Genomic DNA, 12,644 nt, shown 5'->3' with positions numbered 1-12,644 from the left:
CGCCTCTGAAGCATGTCCCCCTTTATAAACCCACTGTCCTCACCACTGTCTCCGGAGAAAGGAATCTCCCCCCGCAGAGGAGCAAGCTCAGACAAAACCCAGATCTGCCAATGCTCTCAACCTCTACTCTTCGAACCACGAGCCCCAGCGCGTCCGTCTGGCCCCCGCTGCGTGAGCTGGGGTGGGCACCTGAGCTCCTGGCGGGACACCTGAGTGTAGCGCAGGTTCAGCCTCTGGATGTGGCCCCTCCGCAGGCTGGTGGCCGCCTCCTTGGAGCCCGACGTCTGCTGGAAGCCAGGAGCCACCTTCCGCACGAAGGGCCTCTGCCGGTTGGGCAGCCACAGGACCTGCAGGCAGAAGGGGGCAGCCTCAGATTTCGCTTCTGTCACCTGGGGTTGCAGCGTCTACCCCTCCTAAAGCCCCTGGACGGGTTAAAAGTGATGGGATGTGGCCCACAGTGAGGCTCACGTGTAATAATCATCTACAGGGGACAACGTGGTCCAGCCAAGCCTGTGAAACTGCTCTCCCCTCTAGACCCCTGTCCCAGGACTGATAACCCGCGTCACTCTGTAGCTTGCCACCGGTCCCGTGTGCTGCCAGAAAGTGGTTTCCAATTTCTTTGATCTCCGAGTATGACACCACAGGGATGCGGAAATACGAGTGTTCCAGAGAACCGGCTCCTGCCCTCTGTCCGTTTCAAAGGCCTTTCTTGTGTCCCTCCCGTCCCCAGGACGACCTGTCAGGAAGGCAAGGGGCATGCTCCCCCATCCTGCACATGTGGAAGCTGAGGTCGGGACGGGCGGTGCGGTGCGTGGACGCTGGAGGCCAGCCAGGCCTGGGGCGCGGCCGGGCGGGGCCTCACCTGGTGCTGGGGGAAGCCGGAGCGCAGCAGGGCCTCCAGCGTGACGTTGAGGAAGCTGCCGCGGAACGGGTGCTCCCGAGGCGGGTCACGCAGGTTGAGCAGCAGTGTGGCGTTGCCCTTGGCCAGCTCCAGGAGCTCTGCCAAGCTGCAGATGGACTGGTTCTGCGCCTCCCTGTGGTCGGAGGGCGACAGGGAGCTGGCCGTCCAGAAGGGATCCGCCTGGCAGAGAGAGGAATACACAGGGCTGCCTCACCAGCCACCGAGCACGAGGTCAGGCAAACTGACGGCGGGGGCCCTGTGGGGAGTCTAGGAGACCCCAACCCTAACTTCTCCACGCCACCCCTGTTTCCTGAAAAGTCATTTGCTTGGAACTTCTCCCAGACTCCAGCACATTTCTCCTTTAGTAGCATTTCAGACCAGGAACCGATCTCCCTCTGGAGTTTGACGGAGTTCCCAGTTTTTACCTGTTAACTATTATCATCAGTGTCAACTTTTTCTGATGGGGAAGGCAGAACGAGAACAAGCACTAACGACTATGACATCTGGGCTCCAGTGGCAGGAGCTCAAGCAGGCCACTAACTAGCCTGGCTGTGAGTCACTGATGCTAGGGGACTAGGGGTCCTCTGAGCTGCTGGCCGCCCCTGGCCCTGTCACTCCATGGGGTTCCCGCCTGTGTTTTCCATGCCTAGGACTGGGACAGGTAGAGCCAGACCTTCAGGAACCACTGGCCGGCGTTGAGCTTCTGCAGGATGGTCCAGTTCAGCATGGAGGCGGGCCTGCGGGCGAGCTCTGGGAATTCCTCCGCCACGTTAGTGGTTCGCCGCAGGGTGTTGTCATGCATGAGGAAGGGCACACCATCCAGGCTGCAGGAAGGTGGGATCCCCCAAGTCACTGTCCACCCAGGTCCCTCACCTGCCCACCAGTGATCCCCTCCACCAACACCCATACACTCCTTCCCACCCATCTACAGCAGCCCCCATGGGACCCAGGCAGGCTTTGCTCCTCTCTGGGCCTCCGGCTCCCTGTGTGCACAGGGAGGACAGGGGGTGAGTCCCTCTGGCTCTCTGTGAGGGTTGGGGGGGTGGGTAGGGACCGCTGAAGAGGGAGGGCTGGGCCTGTTAGCAACCATAGCAGATAGGTGCGACCTCATTTGATAATGGGGAAACTGAGGCTGGGAGAGGGAAGTATCTAGCTCAAACGCACTAGCCCAGGAAGTGGTAGAACCTGACTTAGAACCCAGTCCATGTGACGCCATAAAAGGACAGGACAAATGCAGGCCCCCTTTGACACATTCCCCCTTACCACCATCCTGGTCTACCCGACTGGGGCTGCCAACAGCCTCTGTGGTATCTTAGTGTGAGACAGGAAGAGGCACATGTGGCCCCCTTCCTCAAGGCATTTTACCACATCTGCTAGAAAGTGATAAACACACAATTCTGTGATGTCTACACTGGGAACGATGGGTTATCTAATGGTGGTATCTACACTCGGAACCTCACATGTGTGGTGCCCCTCTTCACTCACTGCACCACCTGTGTAAACTACACATGGTAGCCCCGCCTCTTTCCCCCTTTCAAGAGGTCATCTGTTGTGAGATTGGTATGAATTCTTCTCAACCTTTATACTACTAAGCACTTTTAAAATCTACATGTTGAGAACATAGAAATCGTTTTATGTGGTCTTCGAACTAAAATATAAATGACGTCACAGTGACTGTATCGCTCTGCAATGTGCTTATTTCACTTATCCGTGTTTGAGCTCCGTCTTGCTGAGCCATATAGATCTAGTCTTTCCTTCAGCTGGATCTATGGCAGGACTCCAGGTCCCACTCCCCCACCCCTGCTTGAACCAAGAGCATCTATTTATTTCCCTATTTTATATTCTGGCATTTGTCACAAACAGGGTGTGGGCCCTGCAGTGGATAATCCAAGCCTTGGCCCTCCCATCTCTGAGGCTCTGGGACCCGAGGTTCCTCCAGCAAAGTCCCAGATGTGGATGTGGCGGGCATGAGTGGCGCTGTGGTCCTCCCAACCCCCACACCTACCTGATGGTGACATCAGCCTGTAACCCATATAGCTTCTGTTCCAGGGCCTTCCGGAAGGACATCAGCGTGTGCTCTGGGGCCAGCTACGCAGGAAGGGAGAGCCAAGATTTAGCTGATGTACACCTCCCCAGCTAGTGTAGACCCTTCCGTGTTGGGAGGCTGGAGTAGGCCTGGTTCTAGTTCCTGCTCGTCCAGGCAGTAGCTGTGGGACCCTGGGCACCACGCAGCTTCTCCGAGGCTCAGTTTCCTCATCTGTTAAATCGTGCCTGCCTCATAGGTTTTCTTTGCAGGGGAGGAGGCAGGGGTGGTTAGTGTTGATGTATATAAATGTGGGGGTGCAATCTGGGGCTGGGGCTGCGGCCATGTTTCCTCCTGGTTACACCCCGGGTCTGGGTAGAGATCCCAGAGGGAGAGGAGAAGGTACTCAGGATGGCAGAGTTTCCACAGGGTGCCCAGTTTTCTCATCCATACAGACATGACAAGACCATCCCCTAGACCATTACAGGGATTATAAGCCCCCAACATGTTGTCTGATATGCAGTAAGTGTTTAATAAGTGACTACTATTAATCCTGTAGCATATACATCACAAGATCCTGGTTCTAGCCCTGGCCCTGCCATAAACTAGCTTTGTGACCATCGGTGCATGTCTTTCTCCTATGGACCTCAGTTTCCCCATTTTCCCCTTGGGGATATATATTCAGTGTTCTCTGAATTCACTGGGTCCTTCCAGTTGGGGGTCTTTCCAGTTGGGAGTTCCAGGTCTCCCTCCCTCATTCTGTCTGGTCTGAAGACCCTGTCATATCCTCTGTAGCCACTGGGCGTCACCACCAGACCAAGGATTGGGCTAGGACCCAGTGCGCGGGGTGGAGGGTGGGGGGCGTTAAGAGGAAGGGAGGTCTTCTGGCAGTGAAGGGATGGGCTGTAAGGGGTTCCTGTGGCTGATCTCATTCCCACCAAGATACACTTGTGCCCATCTTCTCTCCCTCTGGCCATGCCGCTCCCACACATAACACATTCCCTTCCTCTGGGATGCAGCCTAGCACAGCAAGGGCTATGGGGCCAAGAAGGAACAATTCCACTCCCCGCTGACCTCACCTCTGCACATCAGCTTCTCTTGCTATAAAACCGGCTAACATTATCAAGCTCATAGGTGAGATGAGAGACATCAGCAGTCTCTATACCCGAGTTCCTTTCTTCCCCTTCCCCTGGGGCAGAGCAGCTTTGGGGGACACGGCTCCCTTCTCCCAGTCAGGTGAGCTGTGTGAGGCCCCACCCAGAGGCAGAACAGGGCCACGGAGGCACTAGAGATGGGCGTGGACTCAGTGGAGTTCCTGCCCATCTTGCCTCTAAATGTCCTGCGGCCATGCGTCTCACAAGTGACCACCTCAGAGGTGCCAAAGCTCCCTTGTCGGCTGAGGCTGCAGAAGGTAGACTGTGGGGAGCACCGCAGGGGCTACAAAGACCCTTGGGGAGCAGAGGAAGTGATGGGGAAGGGCAGAGGCTTTGTAAACTCGGGTCTCCCTGGGATAGGTGCTGGCTTCCTGGAGAAAGCGCCTTGGAAACCTAGCCTGCCCTGGCCAGCCTGGGGACCCCAAGAGGACTCCAAGAAGCATGCAGGATTTCAGGGCGGATTTTTTTTTTTTTTTTAAGATTCTATTTAGTTGACAGAGAGAGACACCGCGAGAGAGGGAACACAAGCAGGGGGAGTGGGAGAGGGACAAGCAGGCCTCCCGCGGAGCAGGGAGCCCGATGTGGGGCTTGATCCCAGGACCCCGGGATCATGACCTGAGCCGAAGGCAGACGCTTAACGACTGAGCCACCCAGGGGCCCCTCAGGGCTAATTCTTAATCCTTACCTGCCTCAGCCTAAGCCCAAGTGGGATTCTGAGTGTGTGTGGGGGGCGGTTGTCACAAATTCAGCTGGGCAGTCCACTGTGGTTCAAAGTTCCAGCGCTGGAGTCGGTCTGACCAAAGGTTAAAGAACACACACACACACACACACACACACACGAGCCATACACCCAAGGGCACACGGACACCATCTCCAAGACAGCAGTGTGCACTCGGGCTTATCACACACACGTGTGGATCCAGAGGTGGTGATGCCGCAGGTGTAGACCCCAATACACGTGCAGGTGCAGTGACCCACGGGGCTGCGTCAGGCGCTCGTGCCAGCCACTCAGCAGCCACCTCGGGGACGCAATCAGCCACAGGCACAACGTGGGCAATTCTACAGGACAAATGACTCAGTTTTTTTGACAAACAGCATATGGAAAAAAGGGAGGGGGATTGCTATATATACTAAAAGAAACTTGGAAGACATGTCAGCAGATGCACCATGTGGACCCTGTTTGGATCCTGATTTTTAACAACTCAACTGTAAAAAGGTATTTTTGAAACAATAAAGAAAAACTAAACATGGATTCAGTATTAGATAATATTAAAGAATTATTAATTTGGTTGGGTGTAACTGCATCACTGTAGTTGTCATTATATTAAAACAAAAAACGTCCTTATGGATTAGAGATATATCCTAAAGTATATATGGGCAAAACGATATGATGTCTGGATGTCTGGGATTTGCTTTAAAATATTACAGCAGAGGGGTGCCTGGCTGGCTCGGTCTGTGGAGCATGCAGTTCTTTTTTTTTTTTTTTTTAAGATTTTATTTATTTTTGAGAGAGAGCAAGAGTGTGGAGGGGAGGAACAGAAGGAGAAGAAGAGGGAGAGAATCCTAAGCAGACTCCACGCCAATGGCAGAGTGTAGCCCGACCCAGGGCTTGATCCCACAACCCATAAGATCATGACCTGAGCCAAAGCCAAGAGTCCGATGCTCAACCAACTGAGCCACTGAGGTGTCCTAGGCATGCAGTTCTTAATCTCAGGGTCGGGAGTTCGAACCCAACACTGGGTATAGAGATTGCTTAAATAAATAAACTTTAAAAAAAAAATCTTAAAATAGGGGCGCCTGGGTGGTGCAGTCAGTTGAGCATCCAACTGTTGGTTTCAGTTCGGGTTGTGATCTTGGGGTGTGGGATTGAGCCCTGCATCTGGCTCCGCACTCAGTGCGGCGTCTGCTTGGGATTCTATCTCCCCCTCCCTCTGTCCCTCCTACTGTGTTCTCTCTGTAAAATAAATAAATCTTTTTAAAAAATCTTAAAATATTGCAGCAGAAAAGAAAAAGGGAGACGGATGAAACAATGGCAAGAATACTGATAGATGTTGAAGGTGGTCTTGGAGTCATTATACTATTCTTCGGTCTAGGATTCCTTATACCATTCTTGCAATTTCTATGAATAATAGAAATTTTTCCTACTAAAACAATGATCCATGCTGGGGCCACTTGGCTCTTTCCCCTTGGCTGAGCACCACCCCTTCAGTGCAGGAGCTCGTCCCCTGGCCTCCAGAGCAGGCCAGGTGGGTAATCTAGGTCCTGAACAGAAAAGGGGCTGTAATCTTGGTCCCCGTCCACCTGCGCGGGCTGTGCTTATAAGTTATGCTCATGATAGTCTGCAGCATAAGGCTCAGAGGGGACTGGTGACACCCCGGACGCACACAGGCAACATGGGGGCAAAACTGGACCCCAAATCCAGATCCCTCTGACTCCAAAGCCATGGCCTTTGAGCTGGTTTCTTCCAGGAGGTGCTGGGACCAGCAAAGGGTATGTTGGGAGGACACTAGGGTCCAGCTGGGCACAGATGTCTGAATCTTATCTAAAAAATGGGTACAGTAACACCCACCACAGGTAGTGGGGAAGAATCTAAGGGTGATTCACAGCCCCATCAGACTCAACACCTCCTTTTACAAGTTACTTTGTGAGGCCACCTTGACTACCCTGAAATTCAACATCATGGAACCCTCAATCACTGCAAAAACCAAGAAAAAGCTCTCACGAAGTCCTCAAGCGCTCCCCTGGGGGTGGAGAGTGGTACTGCCTCTGTTAAGAACCACAAGTTCAGGGTGTTCTTGGAAAGGAACCCCTGGTCCAGAGAAGGGAGAAGGCCTGCCCCAGAAAGCAGGAATGTCTACCTCTTATTTTCTGTGCACCAGGCTCATAGCTGGGCACTTCACACATGCTGAGTCCTGCTTTGCATGGCCCACTGGCGCAGACTCTCATTAGCCCAGAACACAAGATGAGGAAACGGGCACAGAGCAGATAGGGATGGACCCAGGCTCCCATAGCTGCCGAAGGCTGAGGAAGCATGGCTCTGAAGCCATCCTCTCAAGTGGAAGGTCTACTGTGGGGTCACAGGGTTCGGACTTTGACTGCTTCCCCTCTCCAGTTCAACCCCATTCAGCTACCTTCCCTTTAGCAGTGGGCTCTGAGCTGTACCCATCCGCTCCACCCCCCACAGCCTGAAAGGTGCTCCTGCTGACTCCTGCAACCCAGGGCCCTGCTGTTCTCCCCACACCTGGCACCTCTCTCTCCTGGGCCTTCCCAACCCACAACCTGGCCGGGTCTGGCCCCGGCCTGAAGCCCTCCTGCATCTTCCCAGGGCCCTCAGGATAAAAGTTAAATCTTTTAAGCAAGATGCCTTCGGGACACTTCAGGGTTCAGTCCCATCTAAGCTCCCCAGCTTTTCCACCAGTTCTTCCCAGAAGCCCTCCGAAAGGGCTAAAGATTATTGCTATTACTACACTACGTTTATTCTCTCCCTTTCCCTACAAGGTTCTCTCTACAAGGAGATAGGTCTTGGCCTGTCTCCCCCAGAATGGCAGCTCCAGCCCACCCTGCTCTGTTAGGACGCTCAGGTGGCACTCACCATGGGGGCGCCGCGGTGGCCGATGAGGGCTGGCTTGGGGCCCAGATCCTTCTTCTCCATGATGCAGGGAGAGGAGATGGTGAGAGGCACCAGGTAGAAGGCAAACACCACGATGAAGAAGGTACAGAGAATGGCCATCTGGGAGGCTGCAGACACAGGCTGTGAGTGAGGCTGCCTGGTGAGCCGTGTGGCTCCCATGAGGCCCACCCATGAACCCTGGGCAGCTTGGAAGGGGGGGGGATGCTGGACCTCTCTTCCCTCCCCCTGTCACGACCCAGATGCTCTGCAGGGACCCTGCACCACGGGCAGCCCCCATTCTTGCTGGGAAGGTGAGCTTGACTTCTCACTCCCACATAGACAGGCAAGCAGAGGAGGAAACATGCTGCAGCCCTTGGTGGAACCTGTGGGCCACTCTGAATCAGAACCCTCACACTGAGAACGACACCTTATCCCCAGGCCACCTAGGTGACATCCAAGTGAGGGCAGGACAAGCCGGTTTGGGTACTGGGAAGGCAGTCATACTTACAGGACCGTTCTGCCCGGGCGAACTGTCCCGCCACAATCCAGGAGAGCGCAGTGATAGCGACCAGGGCCCCCACGTGCAGGAATGGCGCTGTGCCCTTGTGTGTGGGAAGGGGCAAGAGGGACCATTGGCTCCCAGCCACGCCCATACCCTCTGGTCACCGACATCTGACAGCCTGTCTCTATCCATGGGGCAGGGAACTCTGTCTCCATTTTTCAGTGGAAGGAAACTCGGGGTGCAGAAACCCCAAGCTATAGCCCCCTCCCTGCTCTGACTTACTGTGTGACCTAGACCGCTCCCTGCCCCCTCTGGGCCTTTGGAGAGACGTGAGCAATAAAAAGGCCCTGCCTTGTTTGGAAGGTCCCGAGGAAGCAACTGCCCGGCACCCCCCACCCCCACTCACCTGCAGGGAGATCAGCAGAACCTCCCACTCGTCCTCCCACAGCTGGGCCACGGCCGACATGGCCACCACCGTGGACACCAGGATGACCACCAGCCCTATCTGGAAGGGGAAGAATCACCAGACAGAGGGTCAGAGCAGGTGTGCCTGGACAGCCCGAGTGTCCCCAGTGTGTCACAGGGGGGCAGAGGCAGCGGGGGGAGGCCGAGAGACGGACACAGGAATGGAATGCAAGACCCACGAAACAGGGAGGTGGGGAAGTGGAAAGGAGGCACGACTGAAAGAGGGCCAGAGACGGCCAGTCAGAAGTGACCGCGAGGGACAGGGGCAGGAGGAGGCAGGCAGACCTCAAGAGAACAGAAGGGAGGCTGGAGAGGAGAGAAGGTGGGAGGAAGCTGGGGGGAGGCGGAGGCTCAGCCCAGGGTCCAGGCCCCATGAGGGTGTGAGGAAGGAAGACACTCGGCCAGTGGGGACCTCTCCTGGGCCCAGCCGGTCACGGCTAAGGCCTCTCCTAGCCCTGCCAGCGGCGCTTGGGGCAAAGGGTGACTCGTCCAGGCCTCAGGGGCAGGAGGTTGAGGAGCCGGGTCCCCTGCAAGAGCCGATAGCCCCTGAGGTTACAGCAAGCAGAAGTGAGATGGGGTTCTGCCCCACAGGCCCCACTGCCAAGGCTTGCTTCCAGCTTCTACTGTGTGCGGGGGTGGGGGGGTCGGGGGGTGGGCTGCCCCTGGAGCTGCCTCCTGGAGAAACAAGGAGCGTGACTCCGAGGGAAGATGAGACAGGACCTCCACAGGACAGAGAGCTTTGGGGACAGATGGGATCTGAAACATCTCATGCAATGCAAGATGCTCCCCGAAACTAAGTGAAGCCTCGTTTCTGACTACTCAGTCCCCAGCCCCCCTCCAATGCCCCCCCCCCCACTCTAGCCACCTTCCCCTCCCTGCCAAGCCTGGCACCTCTAGGCTCAGGTCACACCTCTCCCCCAGGTCCCCCCCCCCTCTCCGTAATGGGCCAGTCAAGGCCACCACCCCCTGCGCCACCGCTGCTGCGAGCTGTCTCCTCACTGCCACCCCCTTTCTCTTCCTGCAGGGCCTTTCTCAAGGCAGACGCCTTTTGAGGGCCCGCCACCAACTGAATGAGCTGGCACGGGGAGGCCAGAGACAGCAGTTGATCCATCTTCGTTCCCTGCCAGGCAGGGAGGATTCATCCTTGCCTGGGATTAAGTTTTCCTTTGGAGGTTTGTCATTCCAGCCCATCAGCCCGGAAATGAATGTTCCCATAAGAAGCAGTAATAAGGCTGAGATGGGTGGGGGCCTTTATGGGCTGAAACACGAGAAGGGGAGAGACGCAGGCAGACAGAGGGCCCGCGTGCCCGAGGCCAGGGGACGGACATCCTGCTTTCCTCATGTTTATTTTTCTAATGTCCCAGGTGAGGTCACGATCACCTTGATTTTACATGCAGGGAAACTGCTCAGCATGAGGGCTTGCTTGCTGCGCAGCTTTGAGGGGGCAGATCCAGAAGCGAACCCCATCCTGCCTGTCTCGGAGGTCGTGCTCTTTCTGGGGTGTCCCACTGCAGTGGAGGGAGGCCAAGGAGTGTGCTCGCCATCCCTGAGAAATCCCCCTCCACACATGGGCTCCCTCCGCGCCCCCCCCCCCCACTGCCCCCTCCAGGCAGGCCCTGGGCACAGCCAAGGTCTCTGAAGGGTTGTTTCTGACAGTCTCACCACATTTAACTGCTAGTGGAGAGACGTGCAATGACACTGATTTCCCATAATCCTAACGCAGTTAAAATTGTTATTCTCTCCGAGTCTTGCCGTGGCTGTCGTGGCAACCATTATGCTCAGCAGCATCACCGCGGTGCTCGATGTCTGTGGGGCTCCCCCCACACCCCATGTTGTCTCCCGAAGCCACAATAACAGCACCGGGGCCCAGCGTGACCATTGTTCCTCAAATGTGGCTGGAAAGGATAAAGCCCACCCAGAAGGCCCAGAGATGGCACGCTCGGCTCCTGTGAAAGCGGTCTTTGGAGTTCTGTGCAGGGGACTGTGGCTTGAGAGGACCGCAGGAGGGACGGAGGACACAGGCAGCCCGTCCGAGCAGCGCGGGGCTGGAAGCCAGCCTTGCCGAGGGGCTGCACAGCGGCCTCCCGGGGGTGGCTGGACGCTGGGCCCTGTGGTCCCCATGCAGACGGTTGGCCAGGGTTCAGGGGCCCCGCGCATCCCCTCCTTCAGTCAGACCCCGGTGCTGCGGTCCTACGGGGAGAGGCTAGCCTCCGGAAGCACGTCTCCTGAGCTGTGCAACGGGGAGAGAGAGTGCCCACCTGAAAGGGGTGTGGGGACAAGGGAGAGAAAGCAGGTGGTGTGCTAATAGAGCATGATGGTCGGCACCCAGAGAGTAAACGCGTACTAAATGTTAGTGGCAGAGTTTGAGACACCTCCTCCAGGCAGGCCCTGGGCTGGGGGCTGCTGCCGCTGTAGCAGACGAGTCAGGCAAGGCCACAGATGGGGGCGGTGGGGTCCGACCGGGGCCAGGACAGGGAAGGGCCTGGGGAGGTGGGAGCCGATTCTGGAGTGGTGGGTGGGGCGGGAAGGGGGGCAGCTCAGGGAAAGCACCTCCTGTTTACTGGAAAGCCCCGAGCACACTTCAACCTTCTCACCTTCTGAGCCCCTGGACTTGGCTCCTGTTTCTGGGAAACACAAGCTTTGGGAAGACTGGGGAGGAAGGGGGAAGGTCCCCAAGTGGACTCCCAGATCTGCTCACAATACCCTGCCTGCCCCAAATGACTCCCTCTCTGCACCATCCTGGGCCCCTTTGTTCTGCAGCCTGCACCTACTAGTGATCCCAGGGAATCAGAGACTCTCAAAATAAAGATAATGATTAAAACATCAAACTGTTGTAGGTAAAGCAGTACGATACTGGCATGAGACTGGAGAGAGAAGTGGAAACAGATCTTTTTTTTTTTTTTTTAAGTAGGCTCCCTGCCCAGCGTGGATGGAGCCCATTGCAGGGCCTGAACTCACAACCCTGAGATCAAGACCTGAGCTGAGATCAAGAGTCAGATGCTTACCTGACTGAGCCACCCAGGTGCCCCCAGATCTAAATACATTAAAAAAAATTAATATAAAAGTGTCATCTCAAGTTAGAGGGAAGGAATGGATTACTGAACAGAGAGTTGGGACTTGGGAAGCCATCTAAAAAAGAACAAAGATCATATTATACCCCCAAATAAATTCCAGAAAGATAAAACAGGTAAATGGGGACAAAAAAAAAAAAAAGTAGAAACCTACAATTACCAAGTGATACCAGCAGAGACATTTTTTTCTGGGAAAGACTTTTCTAAGTCTGACACGAAACCCAGGAGACATCAAAGAAATGACACATTCACACCCTGAAGAATAAAAAAGTTCCTATGGCAAAAAACACAAGCCCAGTCGAAAGACAAATTAGGAAGAATTATTTGTAGTTCATCAGCCAAGGGGCTAATTCTCTGAATCTATAAAGCGCTCCTCAAATCAATAAGTGAAAAGCAAATCCCATCGCAAAAAGGACAAAAGAGAGGAACAGCCAGTTTACAGAAAAGGAAACCAAAGTGACTCCAGCATGTGGAATATGCTGCTAACTCATGAGGGAAACCCACATTTAAACTAGTGGCATCTTCACCCGATGGATTGGCCAAAGTCAAGAAATCGGTGAATGCTTTATGGTGAGGGTGTTTTCTAAGCCCAGACTGCGGGGTGTGGATCGGTGGCAGTGGGCAACGAGGCTACGTGGTAAGAACTCTTTACCGCACACTTCCCCGCCCAGCTCACTGCCACACTGCGCTAGCAAGGAAACGAGAGCGCGGGGATGTCGGGCAGCCCCATCAGCCGCAGGAACCAGGGATGAGCCGGTGGGGCAGGGGTTGAGGGGTGGACGCCAATGGGAAGGCTCTCAACGCCCGAAGGGCAAGGAGCTCTGGTTTTGCCAAGGTGCAGAAGAGAGGGAGCAGGCTACTTTTGGGGAAAGAAGGAGGAAAACAGGAAATGTACATGCATATTTGCACATACTTAAA

The 12,644-nt window shown here is 55.2% G+C and overlaps 1 protein-coding gene across 1 annotated transcript in view; it reads right to left on the bottom strand.

Moving 5' to 3' along the window:
* Positions 1-12,644, bottom strand: part of GDPD5 (glycerophosphodiester phosphodiesterase domain containing 5) — an 82,253-nt gene that overhangs the window by 7,914 nt on the left and 61,695 nt on the right. Inside the window, 7 exon segments of the mRNA XM_045894459.3 lie at positions 190-347; positions 863-1,081; positions 1,575-1,725; positions 2,907-2,989; positions 7,671-7,816; positions 8,197-8,290; positions 8,597-8,695. Of these exon segments, the coding sequence (XP_045750415.2) occupies positions 190-347; positions 863-1,081; positions 1,575-1,725; positions 2,907-2,989; positions 7,671-7,816; positions 8,197-8,290; positions 8,597-8,695 (950 nt within the window).

The sequence above is a fragment of the Mirounga angustirostris genome, unplaced genomic scaffold (genome assembly GCF_029215605.1).
Source record: "Mirounga angustirostris isolate CCGP_5_RB_7025 unplaced genomic scaffold, mMirAng1.0.hap1 SCAF_13, whole genome shotgun sequence".
Taxonomy (NCBI): domain Eukaryota; kingdom Metazoa; phylum Chordata; class Mammalia; order Carnivora; family Phocidae; genus Mirounga; species Mirounga angustirostris.
This window is presented reverse-complemented; position numbering and strand designations above follow the sequence as displayed.